Below are 18,017 nucleotides of genomic sequence, written 5' to 3'. Positions count from 1 at the left end.
AAATAAAAAATTAAATAAAAGTCAAGAGTTAGCACAACCTATGTTTATTGATTTCTGAGGCACTGTCATTTTAAGTTGGATTACCTACAAGAAACCGAAGCTTAATTCTTAAATTTTAGTGATTGCTGGTGTTTAAAATGCACATATTTAATCATGTATTTTATGTATTTAGCAATTTCAGTTATAAAACATTTTAGTGTATGAATTATGGCAGTCAGAAACAGCAAGATATTTTGATTCTTTAATTTTAATGTTTGCCATTGAATCCTGAAGGATATGACCCAGGGATATTTAGAACTTGTCTTTATGGCTATTGTTCTGCTAAAAATTTACTTTAAGCAGTTACTAACTGGGCAGAATGATCAAAAGTAAGGTATTTATAAAAATTTGATTAGCACTGCCTAGAACAATTGTGGACAATGAAAAATTCCTGGAATATCTTAGGGTATATCATAATTTTCTCATGATTTGCTAAATCAGAGGTGATATACCTATGTCCAGTAAGTGGATTACAGGCTGGCTGGGAGATACTGATCACTATATCCTCAGAGCAGCCAGATTGCGGCCTAGGATTTAGGGTCTCTGGCCTTTTCTCCTGATATCCACCATCTGGACATCACCAGAGAAACCAGTTGCAGAGCTCATGGGTCAGCCCATCAAGGACAACAGGCCCATTGAGCTGCTAGAGAAATTTGTCTTCCAGGTGCCCAAGAACAGAATAACGAGCCCGATGGCAGAACGGCAAGATATGTGTGGGCAGGTGCAGGTCTGGAAGAAATACTACCACCAAAAAAACCCCTCACAAGTCAATAAAATTTGATATGGACTAAAGAATTAATAAATGGACCAAAGCGTTAACCTAAAATTTACATGGAAAATAATAGGTAATAAACAAAATAATTATCAAAATGAATAAAAATCAATTAAAAATTAATTTAAAACACTAAGTAATTAAAATTAAAGAAAAAAATAGAAGTGGTTTAACTGCCTATTGGGGAAAATTTATCAAGGGATAAACTGATTTAATACTGTTATATCAAGTAAGTACTTTTTTGATAATTTTATTTCCATTGGTAAAATTATGGTTGGAATGTTTGTATTAAAAAATAAGAATCAGAATGTCTGGGGAAACAAAACAGGGTCAAAACAGGGGAGTAGATTGTTCACTGACCATTTAGTGACACCTGTAAGATGGGGAAGAATTAAGGGACAATGCCTCCCACCCCTCTCCACAAGCATCTCTGTTGAAGACTGCTGCCTGATCTGTAGTCCAATATCTCTCAGTCCACCATATGGTGCAAGCCATGACTCTCATCATTTCTTTCCTTCCTTAGAATGATCCCTGATGCTGTTCTTAAAATAAATCATACGTTTGAAGTCCTACTCCCATTCTGAGTGTGCTTAAACTCAGGTCCTAAGGTCTCCTAACTCATGATTCCCATCTGTCTATCAAATTATCACTTCTTCCCATCAGAAGAAAAGACAGTTAATTCATACTGACAGTATATTCACAGCATGGTCTTTATTACCTGCCTTCTACTCCCTACTCATCCATTGTTATATAAAGCTCAGGGCTGAGTGGGAGAGAACAAGGAATAGGATAAATGGAAATGGATTGGTGGTGGGTGTACAGGAGGGAATGGGCAGGGAGAAAATGATTGGAGATATTTAGTACCACTTAAAAAGAAAAAACCAAGAATGATAGAAATATTGGATACCTGGATTTTCTTTTTTATTATTAGCATATTCATTATTACAAATCACGATTTTTCTTTATGCCCTTTACCCAACCTATGACTCCCCAAACCCCGTCCCTACCTCCCAATATTTGGATTTTCTAAGTAAAAATATTTGTTTGCACATCTGCTTTATTCACCATGATTTCCCTACCTTGCATTTACATTCTAAGACAAAATATTTTATTTCACTGGGATTATCATAATGAAAAATCATTTTTTTAAAAATTGGAACTGAAAATGTGAAAACAATAACCGCAGTGTAAGTGAGTTCCTTTCTACTGCTTGTATGCATACTGTATAGAACCAAAATTTTACATGTATCTTCAGTTAATCTTTACATTTTGTACTGTTTACTGTCTTCCAGACATGCTATTTTCTGAGTACCAGAATCCAGCACAGTGCCTGGCACTTAAAAGGGATCAACAATAATTTAATAAGTAAATGAATGAATGATGTCCATACAATCTGGACATGATTGACAGTCATCATTTTATTTTTGGTAAGTATATTGTGGATTTATATTTACTCACACACATTGGTAAACATGGTAAAATAGTTTCAAATTTAGATGAGGACAAGACCCCTTTGCTTCTTGAGATCATTTATTTATCTTTGTTGTTTAGAAGATAGTTTGAAAGTGCTTGTTAGAGGGTAATTTTCTTAACAGAAAGTGGCTCAAAATGAGGAAGTCTCAGTTCAAGGCCATTTTTTTTTTTTTTTTAAAGTCTTACCCACAAGGAAGTAAGTATGAAGTGAATTGCATTAACTTAAAGTACTGCAGAAATGAAACTTAAATCAGGAAGCAATATACCATCAATGTACTAGACGGGAACACATTTGGGTTATGTGAATAGACATGACAAAAACAGCCCTCCTTAAATTATTTGTGGTAATAGTGATCATGTTCATTTTAATTTTGCCAGAATATTTCAAGACACCAGAAGGTGAGTATATAATTATAATCTAGCTCTCCTTTCTTAATTTTTAAAAATTGTCAGTTAGTGGTTTCAGAAAAGATCTTCTTTTTGGATACATGCTGCCTGGGCTGGAGTTATGTGCCTGAAAACACTAATAAAATGAAAGGAGATTGCAATTTTAGTTGACTGTTACATAGTACAGTAAGCTTATTCATAGTACTTAATTATTGTAGCATACATAAATATGAAAAGAAATATTTAAAATCTGTAGTCTAGATTTCAAACATGGAGTTCACAATAATCTCTTCACAGGATTTTGCTCTTTGAAACAATTTCCTTCAAAACAGTTTTAAGTTTGCTTTTACATTCTGGAAATATTTTAATAAAGAAAGTGACATTTATTATGTTAAAAATGTTTGAATTCCCTCCATCACAACAATTTCATGCAAATAACTTATGGTTGCTTTTTGAAAAATAAGGGTATTTAGATATTTTCAAAATGTAATAAAATAATACGGGTACAAATTTAAGCAGGTGTATGTGTATTTGTGACTAGAGAAAAATGGAAGAAAATGAACTCTGTTAACATTTCAGAGAATTGTTATATGATTGCTGAAACCTAGATTAGGAAAATAAATAGATGTAAATTTAAACTATTTTTATATGTTAGTAAAAGATTTGAAATTGTATTAATATGATTGTTTAGATGGTAATTGCGCTCCCTAGCATTTAATAAGAAAATGCTATATTCTATCATTAAATAGTTATCATATGAATTTGATTAAAATCAGAGAAAAACTTATATTTGATGACTCATTGCAATGTATATTTATTGTTCTATATATGTGATGCTAAGTAGCTGGATAAACATATTTTTGCTAATTATATTTGATAACATATTCCAATGATTATTTAGTCTTGCACATACATGATACTAAGTAGCCAGATAAAAAATATTTGTGAGATAAACACTATGACTGCAATTTTGTGAATGACTGAAGTTTTCAAATTTCTTATCATTTTCTGGCATCGTGCTGTTTAGATTAAACAATTATAGATGTATTTGTAATGCTTGATTTCACTGGGTAAAAATGTGTTATAAAGAGAATAGTTAGAAGTTATAAAGTAGTTATAAAGACAATCTATTTGTAAGCTATTCTGGGCTGAGAGTAGGCTCATTTAATAGTTATCTAAGATGGGTCCTATATATATATACCTAGTACCTCCTAAAAAATCATGTTGGAGCTAATAAAAACCAGATGAAAACCAGGTAATCAGCCGACAAAAGATTGAATAAAATTATTTGTTAACTATTGGCTTGTATTTTCTGAGAACTGGTGACTACAAGGGCATGTTAAAGTTTCTTTCTTTGGGGGAGAAGCTTTGTTCTTTTAGTCTTTCTCATAGTGTGAGGGTGGCCTTCTGGGGCAATGGTGAGCAGAAAGAACACTGGTGAAGCACAGAGAAATTCAAAGAGAGGAACAGATTGGAGTTTTAGTGCTGCCTCGTATTGGTGGGTAGTAGAAAGGGCTCTTCTAAAATCCATCTTAGCACAACTTTCTTGTCCTAATAGTAATGTGTCAGTTGTTCATCTTGACAACAATCAACTACCATTTAAATGTTTGTTCTCTTACTTTCATAACTGATTACATCAGCTCCCAACATCACCTTTGCTGTTTCACCAAACTTACAATAGCTGTTTCTCTTTTCCTGGTTCAAGAACAGCATAGGTATTTCTTTAAACTCTTTTTGGGGTGATGTATTTATTTGGAAATTTTGTTTCAGAGGAATTGTACTTTGGGCCAACAAGCAAAAATGTTTAAAAACCACTGTCTTATCCTGATGTCGTTTAGTGGTAGAAGGTATTTTGCATAGACACATTATAAACAAAAAGGTGATTATTAAGCAAAATGTTTTACATGCAATTGCATAATAACAATGCTTTATCTTTTTATAATGGTTTATGGATCACCAGGAACATGTTCCTGTGGTCTCATTTAATGTAGTCCTATTTGATTAAACTAAGGAGACTTGAAAATAATTGTTTTGCTTTTTTAAATTAGTTTTTAATCACAATATTAGTTGGACTATAAAATGAGTTGAATTGTCAACCAGTGTAATTCATAAAAGAAAGTATCTGGTAAAATTATTTGATGATAAACTAAGAGTGTTCTAGAAGTACTAAAATTAACCTTGTGAAATTCCCCTGTGTAGCCTTACCCTATCAGTTACTTGTGTCTTTTTTTCTTCATTTTTTCTTATGCTCTATTCACTTTAATTTCTAAGATAAATATTATAAAATGATTTTTACTTATAAATTATTCAGCGATACCCTCTTTAACACATCAAATGAATTCAAAAGGAATCTTAATGAGGAATAATGTATTCATGAGGTTTAATAGATTTGATTTCAAAATAATAAATCCTCTGAAGTCCTAAGTTAAAAATAGAGCACCATGTTTGATCATTTTTCATCACGAATGTATCTGAGTCTCTGAATAATCATTAGTAAGAATATTTAATTATCACAATTACACAGTGTAAGTTATTTAGTTGCACTTTACCAAAGAAGGGCAACTTCTTCAGCTCTGTTTAAGACTTAATGAGTTTGCATTGGGTGTGCACTGGTAAAGTAGCCTATTCTACAGCAGTGTTTCTAACCTTTCAGTTTATTTGAAAGGCAGCTAAGATACAGTAGTTAATATAAAGATTTGATACACTTACATTGCTTGTAGATAATGGAGATTCAAATGGGAATGGATCTATTTTGATCCAGAGCTTCTTGTTATTAAGCAAACTAGGTGGCTCCCAAGTAAGAGACTTCACCAACCTGCTTTTGTTGGACTTAAAGTGTTTAAGAGAGAGACTTGGTTAACTTTCATATAAATCCCAGTAGACTTTATTTATTTATTCTTTCAAGTATCAATACAGTCTACATGTGCTAGGAACATGGGCTACAAAAATGAAAGGCAAGTCTTTCTTCAAGAAGTTTTCAGTTAGGGGGAGGACTGACTAGCACACAATTAAAAACAATACTGTAGTTACTAAAATAGGGATGTGAAAAAGGTGCACAGTAACATCAGTGTTGCTTCCAGGCCTACCTTGGGGAAGATGTTCCTTCTATTTCCGTTTGCAAAGAGAAATAACAATTGTCAGATTTCAAATGATCATCTAGTATTCCTTCTTACCGGCTTGCAGAAGCACGTGCAAAGAAAAGCAAGATTATTAATGTTGATTTTCAAATAAAATGTTTTCATATCAATATCTCAAAAAAACTCCCCAAACCAGAAATTGTAGTGAGTTGTACAAGTGTATTCCCAGTGATTTGTGATGCTGCAGGATAGGAATGGCACAGGTGAAAACACCCCAAACCTATTTTTATCTAGCTCTTTTGACTTTTTCACTTAAAGAGTCAAACTGACATAAAATATGTTTACCAGTTTTCATTTCCTCTTCCATTTCACACCTTCTGATAAAAATGGTAGTATAATGAACAATGAAATTGAAGAAAACAAAGGGTAAAAGGAACTTTAAATACTTACAAACTATAGGGTAAAACCTGATATATATGAGCATAGGAGGGTATTTCAAAAAGTTCATGGAAAAATAGGATTAAAAGATGATACAAATACTTCCATGAACTTTCTGAAGTACTCTTGTATGTCCCCGTGGCTTATGTCTGTATCATAAAGACTAGCATATCAAGGGTAACTGCAGTTTATTTTCTGAAAGTGTTAGTTTCATAGCTCTTCAAAATGGCACTGTATTTTCTTCTTATTGGCTGGTTCATAAAGATTTAATCAGTAATCCTCAATTAGATTTGGGATATAGCCTTATGACTATTTAAACATTAAAAGTACCCTCATATTTACATGTACCAGGCATCAGGTAATATGCCAAGTATTTTTACATATAATAGCTCATTAGATATTTCAGCTCACTCATGGTAAAGCATTATTCTCAAGAGAGAATATTCAGAAAGTTTTCAGAAAGAAGGAATGAAACTAGATGTATAAATTTACTTTGTTGTAAGACTTCTTACTGAATTTTCTGAATCATTATAATTTTGTAATGGCTACCAATGGACACAATGTTGTTATGTATATATTTTGGACAATATGTGCTGGCAAAAATATGTGCTGAATATATTGCTTTTTATTGCTTTGGCAGAACTGGACTTATTCTCTCATCTATTAGGGTTCCAGGACTTAAGATGTGGACATCTTTGGGAGACCATTATTCTGCCTGCCAAACTGAATAATCAAAACAAATGAGAGAAGGCACAAGTAACTAATGTTAGGAATGAAAAGGGGATACAACTACAGACATTGAAGGAATTAAAAATATAATAAGAGGATATTATGAATAACTTATATCAATAAATTTAAAACATAAGGGCAGTTCTAGAAAAATATAACTTACCAAAACTTAGGAGGAAATGGAAAACCCAAGAATTGTACAATAATTAAAGAAATTGAGCCAATGGTTTAATCTTTCCTGAAAGATGCAAGGTTCAGGTGCTCTTACATGCAAGTTCTGCCAAACTTTCAAGCAACAAACTGAACAGATAAATGTAATTTTACCTAAATCTTTTAAGAACGTAAAAAAGGGGAAACACATTCCAATTTACTTTTTAAGGACAGTATATCTTGGTATGAAAACTCAACGAAAATGGTACAAAAAGAAAAATTGACAAGCCAATCTCACTTAAAAACATAGATACAAAACTTTTAAACAAGACATTAAGAATCCAAATGCAATAATGTAGAAAAATGATCAAAGTAGATTTGTTCCTAGAGTGCAAGATTTAGTTAGCATTAGAAAATCTAATAATGTAATTCACTACATTAACAGATTAAAGAAGAAAGGCCATATAATCATCTTAATAGTTGATGAAAGAGCATTCAATTATATTCAACAGCCCTCCTAATTAAAAGTTTTAGCAAACTAGGAATAGAAAAAAATTTCTTTAAACTGATAAAGGGTATCTAAAAATGACAATAGGAAATACCATTCTCAATGATGAAACATTACAAGTATTATTCTTAAAATAAGGAGCAAACAAGGATGCCAACTTTCATCATTTCTACTCAACGTGCTACTGGAGGTCCTAGTCAGTGCAATAAGACAAGTAAAAGATAAAAAGTATAAGAATTGGAAAGTAAGAAATAAAATTGTCATTATTTGCAGCCAATATGCATAACTACATAGAAAGCCCAAAAACTATATAGGAAAAATATTAAAATTAATAACGAAGTATAACAAAGTGGCAAGAAATAAGGTTGATATTCAAAAGTCAGTTGCATTTCCATACACCAGCAACAAACAGAAGACACATTTCTTAAAAGATGCTATTGGCAATAGCAACAATAAGTACCTAGGAGGAAATATAACCAAGTATATATAAGACCATAGTGGAGGAAATTTGGAAACTTTATTGGAAGATATTAAAGAAAACCCATATAGAGAGAAAGAAGAAAAAGGAAAATGATAGGAGAAACTCAGTTTCATATCTTTCTTCTCCAATTGATTTCTAGAATCAAGTCAGAATCACAACTGGGTTTTTCACTTAACAAGCTGATTCTAAAATTTATTAGGAAAAGCAAAAGGCCAAGAATCACAAAGACACTCCAGAGCAAAAGAACAGGTGTGGGGACTTTGCCTAGATATGAAAGCTTTTATAAAGCAAAAGTAATTAAGTCAATACGATATCTTGGCAAAGATAGAAAAGTGGACTCATGGAACAAAATTGAGGACCCAGAAACACACTCCTATATACATGGAAATTTTATATACAGAGGTGTCATTAAAGATAAGTGAGAAAAAGATAGGCAACTCAATAAATGGTGGTATAATTGATTATCCATAAGGAAAAAATAAATTTGGTTCCCTACTTCACACAAATCCAGGTGGATTAAGAACTTAAACATGAAAGACAAAACTTTAACACTTTTAGAAGAAAGTATAGGTGAAGATCTTTTTAATCTTAGTGGAGAAGGATTACTTAGACAAGACATGAAGTGCACATTATAAAGAAAATGATTGATAAATTCACTACACTAAATTTAAGAGCTTCCTTTAACTAAAAGATCACAAAGAAAATGAATAGACAAGGTACAAACTGTGAGAAGATATCCCCATAAAAAATTTAAAGAACTCCTTAAAATTTTAAACACAAAATTTACAGAACTTCTAAACTTTAATAATTTTTTAAAAGCCTAACAGAAAAATGTAAAAATAGAAAAAAATAGAGAAAATTAGGAAAATAGACATTTATTTATTATTTATTTTAATTTATCAATATACAATGTAGTAATATAGTTGATTTTAATGTCCCTTTATCAATTCCTCCTTTTCTTCCCTCTCTCCCTTCCTCCCATCAACGTCATATCTGTTCACATGTCTTAACAAAATCAAGGAGTTGTTGTGAATGTTGTGTCTTCTTCCCTCCCCCACCCTGTTCATTTGTTTATTTACTTATTTATTTTTATTAGCTCCCACAAATAAGTGAGAACATGTGGTAGTTCTTTTTCTGTGCCTGGCTTATTTCACTTAATATTATTTTCTCTAAGTTCCATCCATGTTGCTGCAAACGGTAGTATTTCATTTTTTTTAGTAGCAGAGTAGTATTCCACTGTGTAGATATACCAAACCTTTAAAGAAGAATTAATACCAATTCTCTACAAACTATTCCAAAAAATTGAAACAGAGGCCACTCTCCCAAACTCATTTTATTAGGCAAACATCACCCTGATACCAAAACCAGACAAAGATAGAACAAAAAAAGAAAACCACAGGTCAATATCATTGGTGAATATAAATGCAAAAATCCTCAATAAAATACTAGCTAGTAGAATAGAGCAACACATACATAAAACTATACACCATGATCAAGTGGGATTCATCCCAGGGATGCAAGCTTGGTTCGGCATACAAAAATCAATGTGATACACCACATCAATAAAATCAAGACAAAAACCATATGATAATCTCTATAGATGCTGAATAAGCATTTGGAAAATAGACATTTAAACCATGATGAAATTCTATTTAACACTCAGCAAACTGGCAAAACTTGAAAAGCATTGGCTAGGGTATGTGCCAATGAAAACCTTTATACATTGCAGGTGGGAGTATAAATTGATATAACCAGTTTGTATAATGATTTGGCACTTTCTAGTAAAATTGAAGATACACATATTAAATACTCATCAATTTCACTCTTAGTGTGTATGCTATAGATACATTCATGAATATTCATAGTAGCGTTATTTTAAAATCAACTTTATTGAGATATAATTTATACATAATATAATGTTTCATTTTAAGTGGATAGTTTGATAAGTTTTGAGAAATATATACACCAATGTAATTACCACCACAATTAAGATTACTTAACTTCCCATTACCCCTGAAAGTTTCCTCTTTCTCCATTACAGAAGAGCCTTTCTCCCACTGTCAATATTGTCAATACAGTTTTACATTTTTTTGAATTTCATGTAAATGGAATCATTCACTATGTAGTCACTTGTATCTGGCTTCTTTCCTTTTTTCACTTGGCATAATGCCTGTGAGATTCACTCATGTTGTCGCTTGTAGTTTCTTCCTTTTTGTGCTGACTGATATTCCATTACATGGATATGTCAGGAGTTGTATGTACATACATTCACTCGTTGTTGGACGTTTGGATTGTTTTCAGTTCTTTGCTATTATAAATTTTAAAACTGCTATAGAATCCATATATGGGTCTTTGTGTAGACATATGCTTTAATTTATCTTGTACAGGAAATTCCTAGGAGTGCAATTTTTGGGTATTATCAGTTTTCTAAAGTGGTTGTACTATTTTACATTCCTACCAACGATGTATGAAAGTCACAGTTCATAGCAACTGCTATGGGTTAAATGTGTCCCTCCAAAAGATCATGTATTGGAAACTTGACCTCCATTATAAGAGTGTTAAGAGAGTGGGAACTCTAATTATAGTATTTGAAAGGTGGAGCCTGCAAGAGGTGTGAGGACTATGCCCTTGTGAATGGATTAATCCATTTATGGAGTAAAGGGCATAGTTCTGATGGCTTTATAAGGAGAGCAAGTGAGATGTTAGCTCTCCCTTCTCAGTCCATTTTTGCCATGTGACACCCTCCTTTGCTGTAGACAGTAACCACCAAAAAGAAGGCCCTCACCATATGTGTTCTCTGGACCTTGGACTTCTCAGCCTCCAATTTTTAAGAAATAAATTTCATTTCTTTATACATTACCCAGTTTTAGGTATTGTGTTGTAAGCAATAGAAATGGACCAATACAGCAACATTATTTCTAACAGCAAAAAATGGAAACAACCCAAATGCTCACTGTCAGAAGAGTAAAAAAATAAATTGTGACATATTCATTCATAACAATATCACAAATAATTAACTACAGCTGTATACATCAACGTGACTAAAACATATTAAGAAAAAAATGAAATTGCACAAGAATACATATAGTATATTCCATATATTTGTATACATTTCTAAAATATGCCATGGTATAGGGGTGGGAAGAAATAGGGTGTTTCAAAGATGTTGGTAATATCCTGTTTTCTAATTTGGGTGATAGGTCCACGGGTGTTCGTTAATTTTTATTATTCTTTAGATGGCACAATACATTTTATATATACATATGTGTGATATATTTTTATAATAAAAGTTAAAAAAGAAAATAAAGATAGTTGATGTTTCTTTAGTCTTACTGTTTGCTTTTCCTTAAAAAGAGAAAGTAATTGACTTGGGCATTTGTCTTATATTGTTACGTATTTTCCTAATTCTATTTAGTATTCTAAATACTTCCTCTGAGAGGTTGCAGTCTTAGCACTAGAGTAATTCTGGAATGTATTTCCATCTCTGAGAGAGAATTTAGCTGTCTGACTCTCAGCAATGCTAATGGCAGTAGTTAAATTCACAAATACTTGTTTACAGAGATGAGAATATAGCCCACCTGATAATAAAAGTAATTGAGTAGAATTTATTTTTAAAAATTATTCCAGGGGACGTCCACTGCCCCAAAATTATACCAGGGAAGGATGTATCCTGTCCTCTATTTCTTTTCCAACTGAATTATTTAAAACTGAAGTTTAAAAACCATCATAAAATACCCTCATAGTCAAATATAAAGGATATATCATCAATTCTAGAAATCCCAGTTGGTCACTTATTAGATAAGAAGACTGCAATATTGACAGTAATAATTTTTCTATCTCCTTTCTAGGTCATATCACAGGAATATAAATTCAAGAAGTTAAAATTTTCATAAGATGAATAGTGCTAGTGAAGAAAATGGAAAGATGGCAAGAAATAAGTTTTTTGTGTGTTTTAGTAATATAAAAAAGCTTTAGAATCTAGAGTTCCATCAGATGGTGCATTTCCATCTCCTTCCTGGGACATTATTACTGAGTCAATATTTTTTATTACAGCTACAATTTGATTTCAACTTTGATTATAGATATAGTAAGACATAATAAAATTGTGTACTTGAGGAAAATTTCATCCCACCCCAAGAAAAACTTTATAGCAACTGAAGTATGAAATTTTTTATAGCTGGAAATTAAATGTGAATTATTATCAAAGCAATTTCGAATATAGAAAGTTAGTAAGTGAGCTGTTAATTTATTAAATGACACCAGTAATTAAACACTTATGGAATTACTATTATAATACAAATCTCACAAATTTAAAAAATGCTTTAATATCAATCATTAGTTTGATTTTGTCATTAGTTTGAACCAAAATGTATGACTAGAAGTAATCATTCAAAAAATTAAAGAAATACTTTCATTGTTCTTCATCTTATTTAGAAATCTTAAAAAATATATTTTGCCCCATATAGTTAAACAAGAGATGGTAAAGAACCACATAAAGATGGAATTGATCATGTCAATTATTGTCTCATGCTAAAAAATGATTGTCAGACTGGGAATTTCTGAAAAATAAGTTGCCTATTCCTTAGATGATCATTACTGCCAAATAAGGATTCCTAATTTTTACATAGTGATCTTTGATTATTTGTGTGAATTAAATCACAGATAATCCTATTGTAAATGAAGGATGAATTTCTAAATTTTGCTTTGGAATATGGGTTTGCATTTTAAACAATATTCATCTGTACAAGTTTCAACAGTGTTTTCATATGTTGTATACCACTTCATGCTGCTATAACCCCATGAGTTTAGCAGGATCCAGAATTATCATCCCTATTTTGCTGATTAGAAAATTAGACTTACGGAGATTAAGCAAATTGTCCAAGTGTCTCGGCTAATGACATATATAGAATTAGAGTCTTTGTCTTCTCTTTCTGAACTCACTGTTATTGTTTTTTTTAGGTTTTTTAAAAAAATTTTATCAATATTCAATGTAGTTGATTTTCTTGTCCCTTTATCAGTTAGTCTTATTTCTACTATACTGTCATTTCCATATCTGATAGTTGTCTTCAGACAAAAATAAAAATTATGATGTCAACTTGTTAAATTTCATCTTTGGAGATTCTGATAGGCTGAATAAATGGTCACCCAAAGATATCGGGTGCTAATCCTTGAACCTGGGAACATTACCTTATAAGGAAAAAAGGTCTTTATAGATGTAATTAAATTAAGGATCTTGAAATGAGGAGATTATGCTGGTGAGCCCTAAATCCAATTACAAATGCCCCTATAAGAGAGGAGCAGAGGGAGATTTGACACAGACAGAAGAGTAGAAAACAGAGACACAGAGGAGAATGCAATATGACCAAAAAGACCCATCATTGGGGTCATGCAGCTGTTAAGTCCAGGAACGCCAGCAGCCACTAGAATTTGGAAAAGGGACAAGGAACATGTTCTTCCCTAGAGCCTTCGGAAGGAGCACTATCTTCTGGACATTTTGTTTTCGGATTATTGAAATTGATGTTGAACATCTGGCCTCTAGAACTGCGAGAGAATGAATTTCTTGTTTTAAACTGCCAAGGTCGCAGTAATTTGTTACATCAGCCCTAGAGAACTAACACAGAGATATTGTTCGAGTAGCCCCTGTTCAACTCCATGCAATTGATTTGAGTCTCTATTTTGGAACAGATGAATTCAGAAGAACCTAAGGTTTGTTCATTAAAATTTTCCTGGAATAGAGAATGGTTAAAATGCTAGGGTTTCCAAGCGCTTCTGTCCAAGGACATCTGTTCTCTGAAAATTAATAGGGAATGTTGACAAGTTTAAAAAACAAATTAAGTGGAGTAGATATTGTTAATTTATTTAAAAGGAAGTCTTGTCACTGAGAAGCTGAAATGTACTGAATTTGCCAAAGAAAATCTTATCGTGTATTTGTCTGAATGCCTGAAACTCAAAATTTCACAGTAAAGAAAGTTTTTTGTTTTTTGTTTCCTTTTAACAGGAAGAATGTTGGAGCTATCATGTCTGGAAGTGTGCTTACAATCTAATTTCACCTATTCGCTCTCCTCCTTAAATTTTTCTGTTGTGACTTCTCTGCAACCAATAACAGAAACTCAGATGATTATGGGAATCATTCTAAATCACTCCAATTTTCAAAACTTGACGAGGATTTGCCAGGGCATCACAGATGAACTTAAAACTTGCTCCTTTTGTTTGGCTTGTGAGCCCAAAGGAAACATGGATTTTATTTCTCAGGAGCAAATATCAAAAGGTAAACACAAAATGAAAGTGAGAATAAAATTTATCAAGTATAAATGAATTTATTCTGTTAAAATAGTATTAATAATTTATTGCATTTTTAAATCCAGTGGCATTGGAGCACTCAGTTGTGTGGCTCTTGATGAATAACTTAGTGGGATTTGGGATATAACTCATTTTTGGTTTACTTTGATTTATCGAAAACAAAATATCTTTTCTTAAAGTACATCAAATGTCACTGTAATTTGCATACATTTGATGGTTAAAGAATTATTTAGCAAGCTGTCTTCAATGGTAGTGAATTTAAAGAAAAATTTCTAAGTAGTTTCTCATAGTAAAATCAAACTTTGACTACCCAAGGAGTAAGGAATCCTTGATACATTTGTATCTACTCCTGCCTAATGTTTATCCATATATATCATTGTCATTTTACTTGTCTGCTCTTGACAGCATGGCCTTTGTCTTAGTTTACTACTGTATCTTCAGTTTTTAGCATAATGCCTGACATAATACATAGCAGGCACTCAATAAATATTTGTTGTACGAATGAATGAACAAATAAAAGAATAACTAGGTATTATCTGCAGTGCCTAACTGAACCTTGCACCTATTATGATATCAATATATCTTACTTAAATAAATTGAATCGAATTGGGTTATTTAGAAATTAAATAATTCATTTAGTCATAAAATATGCCAGTAGCCTCAAGCCCAAGCTTCAAATTTATTGCTTATACCTATGCAGCGAGATTGCCTCCTGTATCACTAGATATTGGCATTTTCCCCATTCTTCCAGAATGGGAACAAGATTTCTTGGCATTGTTTTGTACGAAGTTCTTACTCAAGTAATGCTCTAACTATTCCAGGGTTTTGGGTTGAATTCACCAGAAAGCAAATAGGGAAATGCCTCTATAATGACAGAGAACTAGGAAGTATTTTAAGATTGGTAGCCCAGGGGGGAGGGGAAGAGGGAGGAAGGAAAAGGAGGAATTGGTAAAGGGACATGGAAATCAATTATATTGTATATTGATAAATTGAAATAAAAAAATATATAATACATGCAAAAAAAAAAAAAAAAAAGAAAAGATTGGTAGCCCACAGATGTGACATCTCTGCTTCCTTGAAAAGTGAAAACTGTGTTGACAAGTTGTCCCAGTTGCTATGGCTGTGTAAAAAGTCACCCCCAAACTCAATGACTTAAAGCAATAGTAATCACTTTATTATTATTCTTTTTTGAGGGACAGAAATTCAGAATGGGCATAGCTGGGCATTTCTGGCGTGGGGTGTTCCATACTGTTGGAATCAGACAGTGACTGTAGCTAACACAGAGGAGGGCTGGACAGCTAGAGGCAGGTGGGCATCTCTCTCTTCATGTAGTCTCAGAGTTTTTCTATGTGGTCTTTTACTATTATTAGTAGTAGTATTATAAGAAACTTAACATGAGATTTACCCTGATAGCAAATTTTACATGTACAATACATTATTGTTAACCATAGACACTATGTTGTTCAGCAGATCTCTAGAACTTATTTATTTTGTATAACTGAAACTTTATACCTGCTATATGACAATTCCCTGTTTCCCTCTCTCCCCAGCCCCTGGCAAGCACCATTCTTTTCTCTGTTTCTAATAGTTTGACTATTTTAGATACCTAAGATAAGTGGAATCATCCAGTATTTGTTCTTCTGTTACTGGTTTATTTCACTTAGCATAATGTCCTCCAGATTCATCCATGTTGTTGCATATGGCAGAATTTCCTTCTTTTTAAAGGCTGAATAATATTCTGGTGTGTGTGTGTACACGTACACTACATTAAAAAAATCCATTCATCTTTCAATGGACATGTAAGTTGTTTCCATATTTTGGCTATTGTGAGTAATGCTGCAATGGATATGCAAGTGCAGGTATCTTTTCCAGATCCTGATTTTGATTCCTGTGGATATATACCAAGAAGTGGGATGGCTGGATCATGTGATAGTTCCATTTTTAATTTTTTAAGGTGCCTCCATACTATTTTCCATAGTGACTGGACCATTTTATATTCCCATCAACAGTGAGCAAGAGCTCCAATTTCTCCACATTCTTGACATAATTATCTTTTGTTTTGTTTTATATTTTGATAATAGCTATCTTGACAGGTGTGAGATGATATCTCATTGTGGTTTTAATTTGCATTTCCCTGATGATTAGTGATGTTGAGCACCTTTTCACATACCAGTTGGCCATTTGTATGTCTTCGCTGTAGAAATGTCTATTCAAGTCCTTTGCCCATTTTTTAATCAAGTTGTTGTTTTGTGTTGCTATTGAGCTGTAGGAGTTCCTTATATATTTTGGATATTAACTTTTTATCTCATATATGGTTTGCAAATATTTTCTCCCATTCTTTAGGTCGCTTTTTCACTTGGTTGATTGTTTTCTTTATGTGATCTTTCCACTTGGGCTAGTTTGTGCTTCCTCACAGCATGGTGGCCTTAACTTGTTGGACTTTTACATAGTGTTTCAAGGCTCCAGTGTTAGTGTTCCAGAGAGTGAGGTGGAAATTGCTCTGACTTTCATGGCTTAGTCATGCAGTGTCACTTCCTCTGCATTTAATTGGTTGTAAGCAAGTCATCCCCCAACCCCAGATTCAAGGGGAAAGGAATGAAACACCACCTATTTATGAGGGAGTGGCCAATTTTAGGATTACACGTGTGCTATGGATTGAATTGTGTTCTCCCGAAATCCATATATTGAAGTCCTAAACTTTAATCACTCAGAACATGGCATTATTTGGGAATAGGGTCATTGTAGATGTAATTAGTTAAGATAAGGTCATTAGGGTAGGCTCTAATCAATATGACTGGTGTCTTTATAAAAAAGGGAGATTTGGGACAAAGACATGCACATAGGAGAACACCATGTGAAGATAAAGGCAGAGATCGGGTGATGCTTCTACAAGCCAAAAAATGCCAAATATTGCCAGCAAACTGTCAGAGGCTAAGAGAGAGGCATGGAACAGATTCTTACTCACAACCCTCAGAAGGAACAGACTCTTCCAACTCCTTGATCTCACACTTCTCGACTCTAGAACTGTGAGACAAATTTCTGTCCTTTAAGCCACCCAGTCTATGGTACTTTGTTGCAGCAGCCCTAGAAAATTGGTATAATGTGGGATGGGAAATAATTGTAATGCTCACTTTAGAAAATGCAGTCTGTCTCACAAGTCATCAGGGAAATGTCTGTAATTATTTCTGAGGTACTCCAATTCTATTTCAACTCCACTGACACTTGGCTTTCACAATCTTAAAAAATGTGATCACTTTAATAATTATTTTTAGAGCAGGTAACTTCTTGTTTCTACTTTCTTGTATAGGAATGAGGAAATGTAGTTTTAAATTGTATGTGTTTTCTTACTATGTGTTACTATTTTGCAAATAACATTTAAAAAAATCTCTTTCTAGTTCTTATCATGAGAGGATCAATGGAAGTGAAAGTGAATGATTTTCATTCGCCCTGTGAACATCTTAACTTCACTGTAGCTCCTATAGTTGACCACTTGGAGGAATATAATACGATCTGTGATCTAAAAACCCACACTAGAAAGTCAACCACCATGGAGGAAGATCCATCCAAGGAAAAGTCTATAAACCATACTTGGGGAATTGTGGAATACCCGACTAATTGTATACACATATCTTTGCGTCAAGAAATGGATGTAAAAAGTAAGTT

At 32.8% G+C, this 18,017-nt stretch overlaps 1 protein-coding gene across 1 annotated transcript in view; it reads left to right on the top strand.

Moving 5' to 3' along the window:
• Positions 1-2,595: 2,595 nt before the first annotated feature.
• The window catches only part of TMEM156 (transmembrane protein 156), a 38,689-nt gene continuing 23,267 nt past the window's right edge, over positions 2,596-18,017 (top strand). Inside the window, exons 1-3 of the mRNA XM_063107429.1 lie at positions 2,596-2,683; positions 14,053-14,322; positions 17,750-18,010. Coding sequence (XP_062963499.1) covers positions 2,596-2,683; positions 14,053-14,322; positions 17,750-18,010 — 619 coding nt within the window. The remainder of the gene's footprint in view (positions 2,684-14,052; positions 14,323-17,749; positions 18,011-18,017) is intronic.

Source organism: Cynocephalus volans, chromosome 9 (assembly GCF_027409185.1).
Source record: "Cynocephalus volans isolate mCynVol1 chromosome 9, mCynVol1.pri, whole genome shotgun sequence".
NCBI lineage: Eukaryota > Metazoa > Chordata > Mammalia > Dermoptera > Cynocephalidae > Cynocephalus > Cynocephalus volans.
This window is presented reverse-complemented; position numbering and strand designations above follow the sequence as displayed.